This window comes from Vipera berus (genome assembly GCF_964194415.1).
Source record: "Vipera berus genome assembly, chromosome: 5".
In the NCBI taxonomy this organism is placed as follows: domain Eukaryota; kingdom Metazoa; phylum Chordata; class Lepidosauria; order Squamata; family Viperidae; genus Vipera; species Vipera berus.
The window spans coordinates 65359962-65372607 of record NC_138207.1 but is presented as its reverse complement, the minus strand read 5'-3'; the positions used below and the strand labels follow the sequence as shown (position 1 = coordinate 65372607).

Sequence of the window (12646 nt, the reverse complement as noted above, 5' to 3'; positions counted from 1 at the left end):
CTATTGGGAATTGACCTGACAGAACTTCATGCCTTAGACCAGAGGTCTTCAAAGTTGGCCCTTTTATGACTTGTGGACTTTAACTCCCAGAATTCCTCAGGAATTCTGGGAGTTGAAGTCCACAAGTCATAAAAGGGCCAACTCTGAAGACCCCTGCCTTAGACTTTTATGTGCAACACATTAGATTTAATACTGGCACTCAGTGATTGTACATGTAGTCCTTGTTTACTGACTGCCTTGTACAGTGGCCATTCACAGCTACAACAGTGGTGAAAAACTTTGTGGCCAATCTTTGCATTTATGTCATTTGTAGACCAGTAAAAGCCAAGGAAAGCTGAAGTTAGATGGTAAGCATAGTTGTGCTTTTCCTTAGCAAACCCTTTGCTGAACCACCACTTAATCTTAAAAGAGGGTGGAGTGTATATGCCATTCAGCTCTTCCACAATAAAGCAATCTTTAAACTTGCCATGTGTTTTTTAAAGCCATGACACAAAAAACTGTAGAAATATCATGCATTCTGGATGATGCTATAAATAATTGTTTCATCATTTGCCTTATGGAGATAAAGACTTTCATTTATGAAAGTCTCCGTACGTCATGAACTGAGTATTTTCCTTGTCACCATGGTAATGTTTTACTGCAGACCAAAGTTCAGCTATTTTATTTCTTTATTACCATTACTGTTAGTACAAAGTTTATGGTGTGGGCAATGTGCTCTCATTTTTTTCTGGAAGAGTGGCAAAGTCTTCATAGACTGGGCTTCTCATCAAAAGAACTGCAGAACTCCGTGTTGGTGGAGAAACCTTGTTATAGTTTAGGAAAACTCTCTTCTCTTTCTAACAAAATGCCATCCAGGAGAAAAACCTTGATGTTCGCCTCTGCTTTTTTCACCAGCCTATGCTCTTTTGCTATAGTTTGCACTGTGCTTGCAACTAAGAACTGGGTATCAAGTGACATTACCAATTCCAAAGGAAATTCCAGTATGAAGATGATAATTACATACGGACTTTTTCAAGGGGTTTGCTCAGATGTATCTCCTGGAATTGGTTCACCTCACACCAGTTTTCAAGGTAAATAACAAGTGAAGGCAATAATGCTGGTCATTGGCCAAAATCTCTCTCTCTCTCTCTCTCTCTCTCTCTCTCTCTCTCTCTCTCTCTCTCTCTCTCTCTCTCTCTCTCACTCTCACTCTCACTCTCACTCTCACTCTCACACTCTCTCCTATTGTTGGGAGTAGCTAGTTTTGTTTACTATTGTAAACTTTCAGCCAAGCATTCATTGTTTATTCACTACTGTAAGGCATTTACATTTATTGTAAAGTCTTTCATGAGGAAATTGTTGTACAATAAATAACCTATAAGAAGTTTTTACAAGCAAACTTTAAAAACCTGATAACATTACTAGCCATATTAATAATAACAATAGCAATAATAATAATAACTTAATAAATGCCTTGTATATAATGTGCATTATTGTAAATGTTCAGGTAATTACAAAGGTGCATTTCACTAAGCCCTCCATGTAGTTAATTTGTAGAATTCAGTCAAATGCAATGTAGCAATAGCATTGCTTGGACTGTTTTTTAAAAAAATTCTTGGAATCATTGAATTATCAACGATTAATCAAGTAGTTCCATTTTCCCAGCAATCCAATAGGAGTAGCAGCAGGAGAAGCAGGCTAGGAATACATGGGACAAGAAAGCAATTGCGAGAAAGTAAAAGTAAAATCAGGAGAAGGAGAAGGAGAAAAATAAATGTGACATAAATAATTTAATTTTACTTTGATAATGATTTTTGAATGAATAAATGCACTACTTCAACAATTAGATCACCTAGATAACTTTATAAGGAAGTTCATGGAACATAAAGTTTTTAATCAGAGTGCCATACATTGTTTCATATTACTTGGAGTATTTTTCTGAAACCCAGTTGCTGTAAAAGTAAAAGCTGAACTTTTTATCAGGCTCATCTCCAGCTGGTTGATCACTTTGGGAACCTAATCTGTCTTTGATCAGCGGAATCCCCAGTGGAATGTAAAAAAAAAAATAGGCAATGATATCGAAATCCTGCACATTTTGTAGATGCATGTGACAGTCATCTTAATTTATCTGGCTCTGGCTATCTTCTTATTTTCTTATATTTTAATAAGATGCTGAAAAATTTAAAATATATGAGAAAAACAGAAAACTTAGTTGCTGAATAGGCATCAGTGTGAAACAGCACCTGATCCTCACAGTCTTCAATTCTATGCAGGAGTTCTAGGATATTTTCACAGAAAACTGTCTTTTATCAATCTGTATAGTAGTGTTCCTACTTGTGATGCTACGATGGTACAATCCAGCCAAATGTTCTTTGATTTTAACTGTTACATTTACTGAGGCCTTTCTATATTATACTGGAATTTATTATGTTATTTACACTTATTATACTTAATACACACTATTTACACGCTATTTACAAACTGAGCTTTCATATTTATAGATTTACTAATTAATATGCAAATGAACTTGTGATGGACCACAGAAAAGAATCACCTGTGTAAAATTTAAAATAAAATCAGAGAATCCAATACTTTTTAAAAAATAATAAAGGGGTAACTGTTAAATGATATGGTTTTAATATTATTCTATATTACTACTGCAAACACTGAAAAGGGTTAAGCAGTGAAACTAGAATAACAAATAAGTCCTCTCTCCACATCAGTATCAACAGTACAGCTAAAATAGTACTGTAGTGGATGTTATTCAGGCAAATTAGTTCAGTCCAGAGGCATGCAAATCTGACCTAACTAAAGAATAAAATACTGTATCACTGGCTTAGTATCTATGGAGATTCTCAGTCATCCAGGTCATGGTTGTTCCAAAGGTGCTTTTTCAGCAGGTAACTGGACCTTCTTGTTTTTCTTTGAAGACGTTCGCTTCTTCTTGGATGAGAAGTGAAACGTCTTCAAAGAAAAACAAGAAAGTCCAGTTGCCTCCTGAAAGAGCACCTTTGAGACATTGCTGGCCTAGCTAAATCCAAAACCACATCTACTCTGTCTTAGTGAGATTGCATCGCAGTCTCTTTTTCACATCCGCACTCTCGTAATGTTTAGCACTAAGGCAATGTTCAACTGTATCTCCTGTTTAGCTCAAGGTCATGTACTGATAAAGACAGGATTTTGACTGACCTTGTATTAGTAAGTGACATCTTCCTTTGAGTTCAGCTACGTGCTAAACATGCGGGATGAGAGAACAGAGCCTTGGGCATTCCATAAAGAAGGACTTTAAGATTCAATCTCTCTGTTCCTATTACCACCAAATGGAAACAACACCAGTCCAAATTGTTAGAAGCGATACAGATGGTATTACTGATCATTGATATCAATGAAAAGCAAGATCTGGTTGTATTAGGAGGGACACACTACTATCCAAGTCCCATCACAGGTCATTCTCAAAAGCAGTCAGTGTGGTGTCAGTATCAACCACATTATTAGACATGATAGCTAAGTAGTGCCTCCAAACTCAAAGCTAACAGTTGTGAAAAGAAAAGGCAATAGGAGAAAGGTCATTACAGTCATTACTGCTAACCCTCCCCACCATAATGGGCTCTGAGAATAACCTTAGGAAGAGGTGCCATAGTCTAGACAATAGCCTAGACAAGAGATATCTCTACCCACAAAAGGAATGGGGCTAGAGAAAGCATCTTAGAAGGGACCAGGGCTTTTTTTCTCATAGAACGCTCAGAACGGAGTTCCGGCACCTTTTTTGGATGGAACCTTGTAGGGTAGGCAAGGCGGGTTGTATGACATGTGTGAGTTCCGGCACCTTTTACTTTTACAAAAAAAGCACTGGAAGGGACCCTTCCTAGTTCTCTGAAAAGTAAAGACAAGGGGGGTGGAGAGTGCTTTCAGACTTGCAAGATTCTATTATTGTAATTTGTAATAATGCTAGTTCTCATGGTTTTGGTTGCTTGTCTGGACTACCTCTAAGGGCTGTCAGCCTCTTACCCCACTTTTCAACACATAATATATGAATGCCATTATTAAAAGCTGTGTATTATGTTAAATTAAGCTGCTTCTCCTTATTGAACGTCACGTGAATGGCTATGCTGAGCCTAATAAATAAGAATAATTCTTACATCAGAACATTTATTATTTTTCATATTTTATGAGAGTATAAAATACATTTTATTATGTACCATAAGACAATTTAATATATATCTTCTGCTGTTCTTGATGGAACCTAGCAAGATAACTAAATGTGCAAAGCGCTGCAGTATGAATTATACAGAGGCTATTGTGCATAACATTTCTTGGGTAGCTTGAAATTTGTTGGCAAGAGTAATTTGCTTGAATATTAAAAGGTCAGTTAATTAGTAGCCTTACCACAATAAGGCATCTGATACTATCCTCTAGATTTCTCATGAGCCTTCCTTGACTAAACAATAAATTTGATCTCTTCTCTTACATTTTGCATTCTAAATGCGCAAACCACGATGCACAATTAAACTAGCAGACACTTATTAGGCTGCCATTTGTGATTTATGTTGCGTAATAAATGACTGTAGGCTTTCTTGGGCTTTCCAGAGAATCCTAGAATGAGATGCTGCATTTCATAAGCTATTTCTCACCTCCCAACATTAAAAATATTTCATTCTTAAATAAATTCCCAACCCGTTATGTTTGAAATGTTTAACCATACATCAAAGGAGACTAACAATTTTGTTCAGTTTAGGTTTGATTTAAAATATGTTGCCAACATTTAGCCATTTCTAAGCAAGCATAAGTATTTGAAATTCTTATAAAGAAATCAACCCCCTTTGCAGACATTTCTGTGCATACATACAGATGGCCTACTCTCAAGATGAACTTGTTATGATGTGAACAATAGACAATTTAAGAAAATGCATAAATATGTTGCTGTACTATGTTTGAATGCATATATTTTAGCAGAAATAGTTGTGCCTTTTGTTTTTATTTTAAAAATGCATACAAAGTATATTTTTGTCTCTTTGTTCTACTTTTTAAAACAGAGGATTTTGGCAAAGAATTATGGGATAAAACATAATCACGTCCTTGAAATATTAAATCACTACATCAAATTATTAGTGCTATGCCAAAATGTTCTAGTTTCCTTTTGTTTGTCAGAAAACAAATGGCTTTGATTTTTTTCCCCAGAAAAGAAAAATATACTAGTGAAATTCTAATGGGAAGAAAATGCCTTGTTCTTAAGCTTACTTTGATATTATGAGACGGTTGAAACTAGGCGATATGCCTTTCATAATGCAATAATCTCTCACGCAGATTGCAGCTTCATTGCTGTTCTACTCTACAGATAAATTCCAGGGGAAATTATTATGAGGTTAACTACTCCCACCAGATTTAAAAAAAAATCAGGAAAAAGAGACAGCCAGACAGGTTGCGTATTAGAGGAGAGATGTACAGCAGCACCTTGTACCTATAAAGAAAGCTCACAAACATCAGAAAATAAAAGAATTATAAAACAATTCTAATAAGATAAACAAGGAACAGTTTATCTTGAACAGTGTTCAAGAAATTGGAAAGATTAAGAAATAAAATCAAAGACTTTTCTCAGGTTTTTTTTTTGACAAGAAGTAATAGAAGAGAGAAAGAGAGGAAGGATTTCTAAGAGTGCTGAGAATAATTCCTAATTTCTACAGGTCTTAATGCTATTCAGATCCAAGAATAACGAATGCATAGCAGGGACTAACCACATTCTCAAAGACCTCAATAGAGATTAATTAATTGTGTGAATTGTACATATATATACACATTGTGTGTGTGTATATATATATATATATATATATATATATATATATATACACACACACACACACACACACACACACACACACACATATATATATATAATTGTACATATATATATACCGTATCTCAAAAAGATAAAGGGAACACTTAAACAACACAATGTACTGTATTTAATAGTAGGATGTCTTATTTTGTGTTCCCTTTATTTTTTTGAGCAATATATATATATATATATATATATAAAATTATGTATATATATATACACATATGATATATATAAATATAAACAAACTAAACGAACACTGGGATGGAATAAGAAAAACTAAAACAGTTTTTATTGCTAAAAGATCAAGCTTTCGTTGGCTAACTGCCAACATCGTCAGGATGGAACGCTGGGGTGGGGAGATTGCGTTTATACTGTTGGTGTCTGCACTCTGCTCATGGAGCGCGTCACTGATCTGTTTGTTGAGGTCGGCCGTATTTCTTTGAGTTGTCGTGCATCCATTTTTGGGGGATGTAGTTGTCTCTGGGTATCTGTTGTTAAAAGTGAATTGCTGATAGTTCCATGAGTTGTAGCCATAGCTCTAGTCATTGCTCGTGTTCTCATACCAGAGAACATTACACATATTTTCTTGATGTGATCAGAATCTTTATAAAAGATTCCATTTTATCTGGACAACTTCCAGTTGGTAACAAAAAAATTCAACATGCACAGCCATATTTGAAAGGAGCCGTCATTATCACCAATTGCCTCTTTAATTCTATGTTTTTACATTTTAAATTATCTTTATAAAAATCAATTCATGCATGTGGACATCGTAGAGAGAGTGATGTTCATCTATGGCAAAACAAAAAACAGAAGTCTGGTAGCTATTTTTCCAACCACTCACTGTAGACATCTAATGAATTGAGCTGCAGTTGATGGAAACTAATACCTTTTAATGTTTTGCTGGTGATACCAGGTTCTTGTGAAATGTGTCTATATTGATATTATTTATATTATCTCTACGTCTTGCGATACTAATTATGAATAATTATCTTTCAGTTGCAGGTGCTCTAGAAAATGATACCTTGAAGATTTTCATTAGTGTAATTATATTTCTGCTGGTTATTACTATGCTCAGTTCCTTCCTTAGTTCTGGATTTACCTGTTACAATGCTATCAGCAACCCATACCAAACATTTTTGGGGCCTATTGGAGTTTATACCTGGAATTCTGTGTCTTGTAAGTAATGTACATTTGTACATATGTTTTTCAAATAATTGATAATCTAATACACTTACATTTAGACACCAAACAACTGTATATGAGTTTTCATTGTTCTTTTGGTTTTTATTTCTGGATTTTAAATCCTACTGGGGACAAACAATAGCTAAATAACTAATATGCAAGGTTGCTGGAATGGAGAAGGAGGAGGAGGAGGAGGAGGAGGAGGAGGAAGGGCAAAGGGGAAGAAGAAGAGGTGAATTAAGTCTTTCTCTGTATTCCTAATCTAAAAATCCTTATTCTCTCTCAAATCTATTGGCAACTTTGTTATATATGTTTTGTATGTATGTATGTATCTGTAAAACAAAAGGCTCACTGGGTCTTTCCAATACCCTGATCATGGAAATGATACAGAAGAAATGCTATTCACCCTGATCCTATAAAGATCTGAGCCCAAAATTTCTTAAAAGTTAAAAATGTTAGGCAATCTGATCATTAATCTTTCACATCATGCCTTATTTTGGCTCCTTGAACCAGTAAGAAAAGAATACGAGGTTTCCTTAGTTCTTGGGAGAGCAGCCTAAAGAGTAAAATTGCAATAGAGAAAAATATTGCTTAAAGAGGAAAAAAATAGAAATGCACTTGCAGACAAAAACTGTTTTTTATGTAGCAGGGCTGGCTGAAAGGCTTTGCAGGAGTCTGGCCGGAGAGAGGGAAGTGGGAGCTCGGACAGCTGCTGCTGGTTTGGGCACGGCGAGCATGGATCAGGCAGAAGGAAAGAAAAGGGGAAGGAGAAAGGGGCGGTGGGGTCGTTGTTGTCGGGGAGAGACCAGGTGAAGTCGAAGAGGAGTTTGGGGTTTTATGTGATTCTTTTCCTCTGAAATAGAGGGAAGGAAAGAGAGAGTGAGAAAGCGGAGTTTTATTGCTTTCTTTCGCAGGGGGATATCCTGAGCGAAGGGAAGAGTGAGAGTGAGAAGAGGGAAAGCTTGCTGAGGTTTTAAATCCAGGTTTTAACTAGAAAGGAAGGGGGGGATTTGGCATAGAGAGACCTGGGACTACAAGTGCTGACAGAAGAGAAGGAGAGGCTGGTCGTTACTGTTTTGAAGACCAGCGGCCATCCAAACTTTGATGATTATCACCTGTGCAAGCTGTAGACATTGTGGGGAGCTGCCCTCGTGAGGCGAGCTGTTGCTGCGGAGCGCTGGCTATCTTCGCTCGTGCTTTCCGTTGCTGCCTGGAGCCAGAGGGCCTCACCCCCCCGTTTTTCCAAGCGGCTGCTACAAGCCATTGACTATTATTGTCATAACTGCCAGGGAGTTGATAAACACTGTCAGCACTGACTGCCATGGCTAGGGGTTGGTCATCTTTGTTCCTGTAAACCCCTTTGACAATGAGAACCTGCCACGCCTTCACTCCGCGTGAGTTCCTGTTAAAAAGGAATTCTATCAACGCCTTGAAAGCGCGGCTGCTGAGAGTAACTGAAAGGGGAGGCTTGGAGGGCCTGGGCTTTGGCAGCTTCTGAGGGGGTTATGCTACATTTATATACATCAAAAGTAGTGAAATTTTATACTGTAAAATGAACTCATTCAGTCATTTCCCTGGAGCTACAATCCTTCAGTCTTCTATTAGACTTACATCAGGTTTCTTTTGATGTACTTTGCTATCCTTATGATCCTACTACTAAAATAACTCAGTTTCTGATACTGAATTTGTCCCAAGAGATTCCTGTTTTTAAAACAGGATTGAAAGGGAGAAAATTATATTATAAAATATATAAATGCTATGCGTAACCTATGCAAAATCCTATTACAACCCAGGCCTTTGAACATGAACTATAAAAAACCATTATCCTAAAATCATCGCAGTGTGATGGCTGGGGAATGGGTGGGTGATGAGACTTATCATCCAACACATGTGAGATATAGGATGCTGTTTTATAATACTTTGGTATGCAGAAATATAATTCCATGTGGGCGACCCTTGTTACATATCTCAATCTATTCTAGAAGCAATTGACTGACTCAGCATGCTTTATATTTAAGGAACTAAACATAACAGAGAAATGCACAATATCAGCAATATTTTCTTTTTCCTTTTAGGCATCTGCTGTCTCTTAAACCTAATACTGTTTGCAGTGAATGTGGAAGTAAACAAACTGTCCTCGGAGCTGGCCATCAAACAATGCAAATTTTCCACGGACTTTGAACAAACCAACGCATATGGATATTCATACTGGATCATGCTTGCTATAATTGCCCTCAATGCTACAACTATTATCATTATTGTTTTCTATCAACGTGCAAAGTATTCTAAGAAGAAGGAACGAGAGAGACCTTTGGACAGTGCACCCAAGGATGGCATTTTATTTTAATGTGATTATTTCTTTACTTTAAGACAAACAGAGCAATCTTCCATTTCAAGATAAAGTGTGGAGTTACGGTCATGTGAGGTTCATTGACTTACATGGTATCATGAGATAGAAGGGAAATGAAGAATAAATACATATTAGGACTTGTATTTGAAGTGTCAACCCTTGAATTTTTCTATAGCTGTTATTATAATTGATAATTTTCTTTCATGAACCAGTTAAAACATCACAACAGAAACAGGGAGACCATGAGTTCTAGTCTTCTTTTAGGCATGAAGCCAGCTGGTTGACCTTGAGACAATCACTCTCACTCAGACCTAGGAAGGAGACAAAGACAAAACGCTTCTGAAAAATCTTGCCAAAAAACCTGCAGGGACTAGCACTATTTGGTTATTTGAAGGCACCAAATAAGATTATTTTTTTTCAGCTTCATTCCAAAATTGTATAATAGAAGTACAATGAAGTTTCACACAAGTATGTGATCTGAAATCAAATGCAGTGTACTAGCTTAATCAGTTTGTTGTAGAATTCTGCGGTATTCAAAATTCATTGCATTTTAAATAATATTTCCATTTATTAGAGATATTCATCGGCTCTAAATTTCTGTTCCCTTTTGCTTTGTCAGTTTCATTTGAGCTAACTTGGAACCAGTTCAAAGTAAAAGGTAAAATATCTTTCAGGAAATCAGGAACTGGTTAAAGACTGTATGATAAAGTGGTCACAAAATATTCAGGAACCAATTTTGTTGGACACCTGGGAGATAATTTGGGTTAGAAATGTTAAATTTACTCAGACTCAAAATTTAAGAGAAAATTTTTATAAAATGTTTTATAGATGGCATCTGGATCCCAAGAAGTTGTCCAACATGTATCCTAATTTACAGTCTAAATGTTGGAGATGTGGTAGTTTAGAAGCTACCTATTTTCACATGTGGTGGACTTGTAGAAATATAAAAGCTTTTTGGATCAAAATTTGGTGGAACATTCAAAAGATTTTTAAGAGAAAGATAAAGTTTTCTCCGCAATTGTTTTTATTGGGTATTGTTGTAGATTGTGATGTTAAAGAAACTAACTTGATGTTGAACATGATAACAGCAGCACGGTTACTGGTGGGACAATATTGGAAGAAGGATAGTTTGCCCACTATAGAAGAATGGGTGTTTAAAGTTTCGAATCTTGCAGAAATGTCTAAGATTTCTGCTTATTTGAAAGATCATTCACAGGAAAGATATATTTCACTTTGGAGGAGATGGATAAATTATATTCAGAACAAATATGGGACTAAAAAGTTCCATTTAGCTTATGAGTAGATTTTAGTGGGATATTGTTAGTGGTACTTTGTTTGTAGTTATGTTAAAGGGGAGTTAAAGCACATTATGAATTTGGTTAATTGTATATTATGCATAATTTTTATTTAGAATATGATTATTGTAACTATAATCCTGTATTTAGCTCTGGGAAGTGGGGGGGGGAAGTGGGTGGGTTTGGGGTGGGAGGGATTTGGGGATATATTGTAAAATTTTGTTTTTGTAAAACTCTTTAATAAAAAAAAGGAAATCAGTACATAGGATCTCTGCTGACTAACAAGAAGAATCTTCAAACAGCTGTAACTACTTCTCTTCCTATAACAGAATTAAAAGGTATGTCAGGAACAGCAGAACATTTTGAACAAATGAATGCAACCGCATTTGAGAGAAAAAGCTACCGAAATTTTGGAAACTAACTTCTTTTTTTTAAAGAAAATAACATGCTGTTTTGTTTTATTATTTGATCAAATTAGATGATGTCTACAAATAATAGCTCTGTCTTTGTGGTTAAACCCAGTGACAGAGCAAAGTTTCCACCTCTTCTCTATTTATATTAACTTACAATGGCACAATTTTATCTTTCCTTCATTAATTCTAATACATTCCCAAATGAGTCATCAGGAGCTCAAGTCCTGAATGAACCAAATGGCAGCAGAAAAGAGAGCAGATCACTATAAATATGGCTCTATCCAAGCTATTGTTTTCTTCTCTAGCCTTTTTGCTAGATAACCTTTGTGTCTTCTATCGGAGCATCAAATAGTGTTGAATAGCATGGTTTTAGTTAAAGGGGAAAAAAAACCAATAGTTTTAATTCTATCTGTCATTATTTATTTTTATTTTATTGGATGTATATACTGCCCTTTCCCGAAGGACTCAGGGCGGTTTACAGGGTACTTAAAACAGTGATACAAAAATTTAAAACAATTAAAAAGAATTAAATTTAATCCCTGAGAATAAAACCCCCAATTAAAAACTAAAAACTCTCAGCCTGGGCCGGGGAGCTCGAAGAGCCAGGTCTTCAGGTCTCGGCGAAATGAACGAAGGTCGGGGGCAGTCCTACGTTCCACGGGCAGCTGGTTCCAAAGGGCAGGCACACCCACAGAGAAGGCCCTCCCCCTGGGTGTTACCCGCCGGCAATCTTTAACCGGCGGCACCCTGAGAAGGCCCTCCCTGTGAGAGCGCACTGGACGAAGGGAACTTGATGCCGGCAGCAGAACTATGAATGTTCTACCCAAGAAAGCTGAGATGTAGCACTTACTAGAGCAGAGCAAGACAGCTCATTCTTCATTCACAACATAAAGTAAAATTCTGTCTTTCTTCTTTCATACTCTGAACCAAGGTTCTATCCACCATAACATCACCAGAGGAAAGAGGGGAAAATAGAATGCAGGATTATCTATTTGGAAGGAGGCTGGTGCTTTGAGTAGCATGGCTCCAGAAATCAGGACCAATTTGTGCTGGGTATCTGAAGGAGAAGACTGGGAGTTTTCTCTGTTTAGTGACTACATGGAGTGGAGTACAGTGCTGGAATTTGCTGTGACAGACCGATCTTGCATGCTTTATATTTTGCTTCACGTCCACTCCTTGCCAAATAAACTGAAGTGTTAATGCCTTGTCTTTGAAACTTGGCTATTGATACTTATTTGGACTCTATTGAACTTGGACTAGAATAAGACTAATGCTTTGTCTGAATTGTATTGCTGCTGTTGGTTCTCAAATTTTTACTCTGTTGAACTCAGACAGGCTTCTTCTCATTGTTTCTGAACATTGTGGGTAAAATTGCTTCAAAACTGCAGCACAAACTGAAACTGAACACGGGTATCAGCCTTAAAACTGCAACACAAATCTAAAGTGAACGCAGGTGTCAACCTTAATTCGCTTGCTTTCAATGTGAAAAGTGACAAAAGGCTACCACAGGGAAGAATGTATGTAATCCTTGGCCTAATTTAATGTGGCCAACTTAATTTAAAAAATCCTTTGCAAGTAAGCTATTATG

The 12646-nt window shown here is 36.6% G+C and overlaps 1 protein-coding gene across 1 annotated transcript; it reads left to right on the top strand.

Moving 5' to 3' along the window:
* Window positions 1-844: 844 nt before the first annotated feature.
* CLRN3 (clarin 3) lies at window positions 845-9347 on the top strand (the record flags this gene model as incomplete). Its single annotated transcript, XM_081328583.1, has 3 exons — window positions 845-1070; window positions 6815-6994; window positions 9076-9347. The coding sequence occupies 3 exons, from the start codon at window positions 845-847 to the stop codon at window positions 9345-9347; spliced, it is 678 nt and encodes a 225-aa protein (XP_081184709.1).
* Window positions 9348-12646: the final 3299 nt, after the last annotated feature.